This window comes from Abramis brama (assembly GCF_963993115.1).
Source record: "Abramis brama genome assembly, chromosome: 16".
Lineage (NCBI taxonomy): Eukaryota > Metazoa > Chordata > Actinopteri > Cypriniformes > Leuciscidae > Abramis > Abramis brama.
Window position 1 is genome coordinate 31485067 of NC_139978.1, and position 10889 is coordinate 31495955.

The 10889-nt window shown below is 37.5% G+C and overlaps 1 protein-coding gene across 1 annotated transcript in view; it reads right to left on the reverse strand.

Moving 5' to 3' along the window:
• Window positions 1-10621, reverse strand: part of kcnd1 (potassium voltage-gated channel, Shal-related subfamily, member 1) — a 55240-nt gene extending 44619 nt beyond the window's left edge. The window contains exons 1-2 of the mRNA XM_084087181.1: window positions 10444-10621; window positions 7689-9509 (exon numbers count right to left, since the gene is read on the reverse strand). Of these exons, the coding sequence (XP_083943307.1) occupies window positions 7689-8803 (1115 nt within the window). The 5' untranslated portion in view covers window positions 8804-9509; window positions 10444-10621. The remainder of the gene's footprint in view (window positions 1-7688; window positions 9510-10443) is intronic.
• Between the last annotated feature and the right edge of the window lie 268 nt (window positions 10622-10889).

Genomic DNA, 10889 nt, shown 5'->3' on the forward strand with positions numbered 1-10889 from the left:
TTTTAAACATCTCAATGAAAAGATGAAAGATCATCGTGGGACACAGCTGAGAGACATTTTCACTCTAATCCATCATTCAGCACCATATGACTCTTTAGACCTCAACAAATCCCTTTATCTGCAGCCAATCCAGGTGAGATCTCTTTTCCCTGTAAGATTATGAATTGCCTGTTATTGTCTGGACCCTGAGAGCTGTCAGGAAGCCAGTGTGAGTGTGAACTACAGCTATCAACACAAGTCCTTTAAGCTTTGTTCAGAAACTCAAGGGCAAAAAAAAAAAAAAAAAAAAGATTATGAAAAATATAAATAATAAATCATTTTTGAATAAATTGAATAATATTTTACTTTTTGTATCAAATCCGATATGTACATCAATCAACTACAGAGTACATTAATCAACTCTGAAGAGCAAATAAATAAATAAATGAATATCAATGCAAAACATAAACATAAATAATAATAAAATTAAGTTATCAAAAACTAGTCTTTTGAGAAAGATAAAAAAAAAAAAAAAAAAAAGCTCCACTACATTTATTTTTTATGATAGTAAGTGTGGTCCTATAAAATTTGATTTGAAAACTAAATTGGATTTGCTTCATGAAAAAAAAGCCAAACAGAAAAAAAAATGGCAAAAAGAACTGGCACACAAATGTGCATTTGTAAATATAAAATTGTATATACTGTATATATATATATATATATATATATATATATATATATATATATATATATATATATATATATATATATATATATATTAATATATATATATATTAATATATATATATATATATATATATATATATATATAAATATATATATATATATATATATATATATATATATATATATATATATATATATATATATATATATATATATATATATATTAATATATATATATATATATATATATATATATATATATATATATATATATATATATATATATATATATATATATATACACACACTTTTTCAAGAACTGCAGCATATACCTTTATCCAGAAAGCACACACATTATGTCACACAAAGACTCTGCCATTATCACAGTATATAACCTCAATCACTTCTTTAACAGTGGTCTGGAAGTGTGTTGGAACTGGCAGAACGTTTGAGACACTGCTTGTGCTTTTAAGAGCGGTCTCTCAGAGTCAGACAGCTCGAGACACTTGACAGGCACACCATAATTACAGACGGGAAGATCATAGACTGCTGATGATATTGGTTTGAGTTCAAATTCACTTGCAGGGAGGAAGTTGGTTTGGTTTGATAAAGTGGCAGATTAAATGTACTTCTACATCCAAATTAAATGAAATCTACATCCATCAATAAGTGACATCGCACTAAATTATAAAACACAATGTGCCAGTTGTCAAAGAAAAGGTCAACAGACTTATCTCTGGGGGAATTAAGTTTAAATTATAGTTCAGACAAAAAAAATTCTGTCATCATCTACTCATCCTCACGTCATTCCAAACCTGTATGAACTTCTTTCTTCTGCAAAACACAAAAGGAAATGTTAAACAGAATATTGAGGCTGCCGTTTTGCATAAAAATGAAAGTGGAAAAGCACTGTCATGCTCCAAAATGGCCACATAAAATTACTTTAAAAATTGTCCATACAAGTCTTGCGTTACATTCCAAGTCTTCTGAAGTCATATTTGTGTGAGGAACAGACCCAAATGTCACTATTTGCTTAAAATGTTCCATTCCGCTGTAGCTCTCAAATCTTATTTGCATTTCCGCATATACAAACTTGGATATTTTTGAAGACACACGAAGACATGTTAGCCACAAAACATCTGAAATCCAATGCAGTTTGGCATCATTGACATCAAATGACATAGAACAGCATGAGAGTGAAAACAACTGAAAATGAATGCAGATAAAACTATTAAGGACTTTTTGTTGTTTTTGTTTTCTGGATGTGTGGGTGGTTGCCAGGATGTTACTTTGCAGTTGCTAGGGTGTTCTGAATGTTTTAGTGTGTTGTTGTGTGATTGCTAAGGTGTTCTGAATGGTTGCTAGGGTATGATGTGTTGGAAGACTATAACTGTGTCTAAAATCAAACTATTACGAACTACTAAAATCTTCCCTACTATATACCATGCGAAAAACAGTATGCCAAAAGAGTAGTATGTATGAATACATAGTATTTGAAAAACAGTAGGCGAAAAGTCCCTGGATGACCTTCTACTTCAGCAGAGATTCTGAAGTGCACATTCGCTGGACACTTTACTATCTCATGAGGCCACGGGAGAGGATTTATGAATGGAAGTGAAGCGATGCAGCTGACACTGGTAGGTCACATGACAGTAACATGGCGGATGTACTGTAGTAAGATCTGAAATTCATTCATACTACCCATTTTCATACTATACAGAGTCATACATACTATACATATTTTTAACGGTCAAAAAGTACATTCAAACGTAGCACCAACTCATACTGTATGTGATTTCACCTGACCCCATGTGAGAACGAGTAGAAATCATAAATCCGTCCCTTGAACTGCACCATGTCCACACCTGAATTAAATCTCTATTCTCAGCCAGCATTATCTCTTATGCCACAGTCAAATCTCCCAGCCAATCACGGCAGACCTTTACACGCCCCAAAATAAATAAATAAAAGGAAGTGGTGCCTGCTGCCTCTAGCACGAGATGAATTATGTGAACTGAACCAAGACCAGAACCACATTACATCACTAATACATAATTCTGACAGGTCATCAGTCTGAGGAGAAAAAAAAAAAAGAATAAAATAAGAGCCACAATCCCATCACACACCCTGACAGCTTCAATGAAGTGATAAGTTGAGTGGTTTCTGTCACAGACGTTAGCGCTTAACGCGGCTGCTGTGAGGTCCTTTGGGTATTGCATTGTTCAAGGACGACCATTTCCCACAAGACACTTATATAAGCTAACAGCAGATGGTGAGAGTGGACTCTAGAGAGGGACGGTGACGCTTTGGGACAACAAGTCTTTGTCCTCTTGTAAAGGGAGAGATTAACATTACTCCCCAACTGGAAAGATTTTGAACAGTCCATCACATCTCTTTTTGATAAATGACAAAAATAAGCATTTTTTTTTCTTGAAAAACCATGCAATTCAATATCTTGCCCATTGTGCACTTTGAAAGCTGAAAACAAATGTAAATGTTTGAATGTACACTATATATTATGTAAAAAAAAAAAAAAGTACTGTCAGAGCTGCATGTTAGGACTTGTAAGAGCAGTTTACTCAAGGGAACCCAGGTTTAAGTTTGACCTGGGTCATGTCCCAATCCCATTCCCCTTCACTCATCCTAATTTCCTATTTTGTCTACATTCCACTTTCCTTAAAAGAATAGGCACAAAATGAATGAATGAATGAATGAATGAATGAATGACAAGAGGAGGAATTGGGTCATTCCATGTCAAATCAATCAAATTTCAGAAACTTCCCAGTCTCAAATTTTTTAAGTATTTTTTTTTTTCTGAAGAAAGACGAACATAAACAGTGATGAAAGCCAAAATATCAAATGTCATGGATGTATATGTACTGAGTAATCCACCCATTTTCAGGATGGCAGCATCCTTATTTTATTTTTACACAGAGATTGGTAAGTCTTTTAGTAAAATCTGTTGACTTTTGCAATGTTTGTTGCATTATATGCCAATGGTGACAATGGGAAAAAGAACTTCTTGTGTTTTTTGCCTGAAGTTTGCATGCCTGTTACTTCTTTTTCTTTTAAAGAAGAATGTCTGAAGAACAAATAATGATGAAACTAAAAATGCATCTTGTTATATCCCCATCAACACAATTGCATAGAACATACCTGTCTTTGTTCAATAATGTTCACAATGCAAACAATGTTCTCTTTCCAAAGTTTGCATAACTGTATCTTTATCAGAGTTAAAGATCCTTCTAGATTCTCATTCTTAAACTTTTCTTTTGTAATCTTCACTTTTAAAGCCCTATCCATCCATCTATCCATCCACCCCCATCATTCCATCCATCCTTCCATCCATCCATCCATTCATTCATCCTTTATTTAGATCCCATATTTTACGAGCAGCTTCGGATTTCTTACATACCAGGGTATTGTATCCTGCTTTCACCCAGGTTGTATTTAATAATAACTTAGAGGGTGCATTAAACATTTAACACAGTATCCAAATGGAATGAAGCAGACATCTTAATTCAGCAGCTCCTGCTCCAAACGCTGCCCTGTCAAGGTCAAAGGAGAGGAAGCGTAAAGTTGGATATAAAGCCCTGGTAATGTGCATTCCACTCATCTGCCGCCACGGACCGACCAATCGAATCTTGCACTCACTGAGAGTCTCTAAAGAGTCTTTGCTCGTTCCTTTGATCTGAGCACATGCATTTCTCTCTGCACAGTAAGGCTAAAGCAGAGCATTTATCCGGCTATCACCAGAGGGAACACGGCCAATCAACCAAACCCGAGAAAATATTAATGCATCAGGTGATCTCTCTACTGTAACTTCAGGAACACCCACAAATATATTCATTTATTCAACTGAGACATTCATTAACATGCAAGCTGAAGCATGCAACCTGATGTAGTTATTTGCTTTTTCATTGCCCGGGATTTCCAAACCACAGAAGTGCATAATTATATTTGGAAAATATGATTATTGGGTTAAAATGCCATACTTCTTGTGGCTCTGTTTTTCATGAATATTAACATTGTAAATGCAAACAGAAAGCACTGAATTTGAAAACTGAACATTACTTTTGTTGTTCCAACATGACTGCTTCCAGATTTGATTTTCTTTGGAGACTATACAATGGTCACACAGCCAAGTCTATGTAAAAGTAATTAGTTTGAGGGTAAAATGTCACTGATTAGGTTTTAAATTTGCTGGATGGCATCACAGATAGTCCTGTGCTTTGCTTTACATCACAACTTTTTGTTTTTACCACATAAAAAACAATATCAATGTCACCAACCAGTTCAAATGCATCAATGATCATGACTGTACATCTAAACTATGCACATTTTTAGAGACAAAGTGAGTGGCACTTGCCCACTCAAAACTACTACACGGTTTTATATTATCATCCACTATGAGAAAAATACTTTGTTCAAATCAGCTTTGTTCATATAACTATGAGCAATAGTAACAGCGACTACTATAAACACATTACAGATGGTTTGCAGTATTGTACATACAGATATATTTGAAACCATAAAACCGTTAGATCAAACATCTGAACATCTGACATTGTTTGAGAACCATAATTATGTTTCTGAATTGCTCTTCATGAGGTAGGCAAATCTAATAATATAATACAGATTATATATTTGACTTTCTAGGTGGAAGAGATCATGTCACACACATTTTTACAAAAAATACATAGACTTCTAGATAGTAATAACTCTGCTCAGATACGGTTTTCCAATGATTTACGTCCTCTTCCAATGATCAACATCCCTGCAGAAACCACTGAAGATTAATGTTAAAAGTCTACATGATATTTTATGAAAAAAACGCTAAAAACACGATGGCAGGTAATATATGTGTGCAATGATAATGTACAATAACTGGATGATGTATTGCTTCAAAGTGTTAATACGCAGCTCCTGACATTTGCACGATTAGCTCAAATATTAAGAGTAATATGGTGTTATTTCCTACATTTACATAATGCAGAGGAAGACCCAAGATTTAGGTTCATTATTCGCTCCTACTGTCCAAGAGCAACATAAATGTGTTTGCACGAAATTCAAATGCCACCGTTTTGTGTACCAACTTATCCAATGTAAACAGCCTGCAACTACAAATAGTATGCGAAACAGTATGCAGTATATGCAACAATAAACATGACAAATATGAGTTTGGGGCGCAAGTCAATGATACAGAGTGTAATGACCATCAACTTGCAGCCTTGGTTTCCAGTAGGAATTTTACCATCCACTTTCATTATATAGGGATTTCAAATAAATATTTAATAAAGAATAGAAATTCATGAGCCAAACCTAATATTCCTAATACTACAAATATTACAAAGGTTGATTTGATTTTGTCAAAAAAAAAAACAAAAAAAAAAGATTTCACAAAGAACAAAGAATATATATATATAGTTTTATCTTATTATCTTATTTATAGGTAGTTCAATTTAAAAAAAAGAAAAAAAAGTTGAAATTACACTGACTGATGGGATACGATAGAATCATATTTCATCAATTTATAACTTCAGAACTCATGCTAGGTTTGTCTTGAAAGGTATATAGTTACTATATATAATCATCAAAATCAATTTCTATATGGTGAAAAAGAATGGGGATTTCACTTCCAGAACCTGGAAGACTGTACTCTATCCTAGTACCTCAGTGGCTCAACCAATGGCATTAGTCTTCAGGTAAACCGGTTTGAAAACCAATAAATAAGTAATTTTTGCTGCCAGTTCATTTGTAACACTGGAAATGGAAGGTCATGAAATGCACATTGCAATGTGGGATTCGGTATCTCAGAAAGTGTGTTATTACGGTGTTTATACTGTGTTTGCCAAATGCAGCAGCTCATTCAGTTGTTCCAAGCAGAAAACTTGCTTAAAACTAGCATACTTTGTGCAGTATACTTAGTACATACTGGAAAAAATAGTAGTATGTTATGATATTATGGTATTCCAAACACAGCCTACATGTGCTATAGTGCTGAATGATACTCATTGCATCTGTGTGGGTGTTTTCTACCCAACAACAACATGGAAAAAAGAAACCATATTGAGACATTTTGCAAAACAGCCAAATGTTTCAGGAACAAGTTGAAAAAAATACACACACATACACACAAAATGACTACGCTTCATCTATCCTCCTCATCCTCTCCTCTCAAATGCAGTGACACAGCATTTCACTCTTCATCTATCACTCTTGAGGGATTGATCTGTATCAATGAACAAGAGAAAACTGGACTCTGTCATCTCTGCTTCCCTAAAGACTGACAGCAAACCAATGGACAGAGACGTGGCTGAAGAGTTTAGTGCAGAAACAGTACATAACTCATTCACGGCTCAGTTTATGAGTAAATGACTCACTACGGAGAAGGTTTCAGGGCATAACTGAGGAATTCAAAGGTACATATTTTGGTTTTTGTTGCAGGGATGATTCACTAACCATAAAAATGTGCTTTTTTCCCCCTTTTTTTTTACATATAGGCAGGTTTCTTACCTAAAAACCTGCTGCAATACCAAACCTGTATGCTGGTGAAATGAAAATCACTCTTTCACTTAAATTGAAATCTTCAGCTATGCAAATTTTGTTCATGCAAACTTAGGGTGGCCCAACATGTGAACACCAAAACAATGATACATTTTCAACTTGAATGTAAATTCAAAAGAACTCTTTACACAATAGCTATAATTAATATATATATATCTGTCCATATTCAAACTCATTCTTCACCGCAAAAGTTTTGGTGGAACTTCTATATTAGAACACATTTATGATGTCAGCATCATAAATGAGCAATGAAGCAGTAAGTGGTTTGGATCACACGGGAATTTTCCAGTAAGTTCTTAATGGATCTCATCTACTCCTTCCTTAGCTTTTTAAATACTACCTTCACTGCAGTCCAAACAAACACTCGACAGTTGCGAAATAGTCCCTCTGTGCGTATAGAAGATCAATCTATCGCATATTCAAAACAATTGCAGGTAAAAATGGAATGAACTTACCCAAGAGTTGTCATGGTGACTATGGTGTACCAGAAGGAGGCTGGGATGCTGGTGAAGTTGGTTCCCTTGGTGCCTTTCTCTGCGTAGAACATGACGGTGGCAAATATGATGATGGCCATGGTAAGGGAAAACAGGAGGAAGCCCAGCTCAGAAGCACAGCTCTTCAGAGTATAACCCAGGATCCGCAGGCCCTGAGAGTGACGTGAGAACTTGAAGATCCGGAAGACGCGGAACACCCTCAGTGTGACAAACGCGCCACTCACATCCTCGTTCTCAGGCATGACCAGGCCGATGTAGTAGGGCATGATGGCGACGACGTCGATTACGCTCATGACCGAGCGCATGAACTTGCAGCGACTGGGCGCGGCGAAAAGCCTCATGAGGTACTCGAACGTGAAGATGAGCACGCAGGCCGTGTCCATGCAGAAAAACGCCAGCGTGTACTTCTCACCACAAGGCAAGTCTTTCTTGCTGCCTTTGAGGGGTCGGCAGGGGACAGTTTCCACTACGTTCGCTATGACCGAGACGGCGATGAAGAAACCTGTGACGTAGTAGAAAACGAGCGCCATGGTGCTTGTGTGGGGGTTCTCGAAGGCGCGCCACAAGCGCTCCCGAGATGTGCTTTCCGGCGGCAGTGGGGTGTCCGTCGCCATCTCGGCCTCTGTGTCCTCAGCCAGACGTTCTTGGTTCTCCTTCTTGCGGTCCCTGTACTCTTCCATGCAGCAGTCTCCGATAATGTCCGGCACGATGCCGTAAAATGCCAGCTCCTCATCGAAGGCCTGAATGCACTCCTGCCGGGGGTAGTGAAGCTTACCCGTACGGTAGAAGTTCAAAATGTGGCGAAACATCTCTGGGTCCCTGTCGAAGAAATACTCCTGAGTGTCCTCGTTGTAGAAAAACTCCTTTTCCGAGCTGCCCAGCAGAGTGTCGGGATAGCGATCCAGCGTGTTTTTCCATGTCTGGAAACGGAGCCCGCTCACGTTTACGAAGAGGATCTCGTCGTTGCGGCTCTTTTTGTCCACGGGCGGTTTGGGCATGTTTTTCTTGGCTAGAGGAAGCCAGCCAACAGCCGCTGCCCTGGCAAAAGGTAGCCATGTTGCCACTCCGGCAGCCATCTTTAATTTGGTGGCTAAACGTTGTTACTGAAACAAATACGCCAAAGAGGAGAATGCCAGTCAGCCCTGAGAAGATTTTCTGAACCTTTCTGGACCAGAAAAAGTCTTTCCAAACTAATCATCCGAGCTGAGGATCTCAGACTAGTCAGTTATACGTCTCTCGGTTTGTCTGTACATCTAGTAGACTAGGAAGGAATCCTCTGAGAATGTTTTCATTATCAGCTACAAAAATTTGGGGCTGTCAAAGTGTCAAAGCCATTTGAATCTCAGGATCTCCATTTGTCAAAAACGATCCTGAAATGACCCATTAAAATTCATCATTCACAAGTCAGTGTGTCTGCAGATTGTGGCCGTTCAAAGAATCAGTTCAGCCATCTAAAGGGTTAACTCTCTCGGCCATATCTTGCAGGCTCTGCCGGAGAATACTGATTTGTTGCTGCGCTGTGCCGTTTCAAATTTTTATTAGTCTGTGATGAGGCTTTCTGAAGTTAACAAGAGACTATTTCTGCTCTGCTATGTCCATTCTTTCAGTTGTAGGCGTTCTACCTCCTTTTTATGCAGTTTCAATACTCTTGCCTTTATTTTTCTTTCCTTTCTTCGAGCTTCAAGTGGCTACTCAATCTTACAAAGGGCTGAGAAGGTTTTCAGTGGGAGATCTCAGAACTACAGACACCTGGACTCCAAGTATGGCCTTTCCTTCACGCACCTGTCATGAAACAACATAACAAAACATTAGGTGACGTCTGAAAGCAACATGGAACACAGTAGCTACTTTCATTAGCTTGTTTTACGTCAGAGACTGTTTAAATAAACAAGCTTCACAGTCTGTTTATGAGATCTCTCTCACGCTACATTCATTGATACTTTAAACAGAAAAAGGTGTGGCATTACAGCTACATAGCTATTTAAATATATATGTAACTATAAATACATACATTTGATTTATATATGCAGTAGACACACACACATTTAAACTCTTATATAAATGGTACATAAAAACTATTTATACTACCCTACAATTTAAAAAAAAAAAATGCTTTGTTTGCATAGAGAACTGTCATTTATGAATGCAATACAAGTAAATTTTTTGCATTCAGGTTCACAACAATCAATAAGTAATCAATAATGTGTTTCCCCACTTCTAAGCTAATGCAACTTCCTGTTGCATCTAAATGTCTCTGTATGAATGAATAATCTCCCTAAAGCAGAATCAGGTGTAAAACAATACACAAACTTTTTAGGGTAGCATCACATAAGCACACGCCTGCCCTTATGGGTCCTGGCGGAGGACAGGTGACCCAGCCCAGTCCCAACATAATGCATACAACATGCTCCCACAATCAAAAATCAATAACGCATTACTCTACACCTCCTGCACCATAGACAAGAACATGCACATAGGAGATGAACAGTAAATTCAGGGTTTACTTCAGCACTAATGCAGCTCTGAAGCAAAACGCATTATTCAACTTATTCTATTATTTTTTTTACGCGAATGAAGGTGCTCCTAAATTTCCTACTATACAAACGCTAAAGTGACTCCAAAAATCAATGAGTGCTGTAAATAACATGACACAAAAAAGTCGAGCAAGTTGCCAGCAGTAACGATAAGTAATGATCTATCTTTATAGACTTGTTACCTCTGAGATAGACGAGAAGATGGAGCGTTCAATGTGACAGAAAGCTGATGAAAGAAAGAAAGAAAAAAGGAAAGAAACGGCAATCTCTCTGCAGCAGTCCTAGCATCTCTCATGCAGCTTGTGAAGGAGCGACCGTAACGCCTAGTCCTCCTTGCCTCTCTCTCCTCTCCTCCGCTGCTCTGTTGCATTCGTGCGCTGCCTCTCTCTCTCCTTCACTCTCTCTCTCTCATTTGCTTGCTCAACCTCCCCACCCTCTTTCTCTCTCTCTCTCTTTCTCTCTACACTTATACACATCCATTTAAAGCTTAATATCTCTTGCAAATGCATACTGCCCTACAATGGGTCATAGAGAATGAGGCAAAAGCTCAGGTTTCACACAACCTGACAATACTAGATCATCACACAGTCTACTTGTGCCTTTTGTTGCAGCTTACTGCATTCAGACA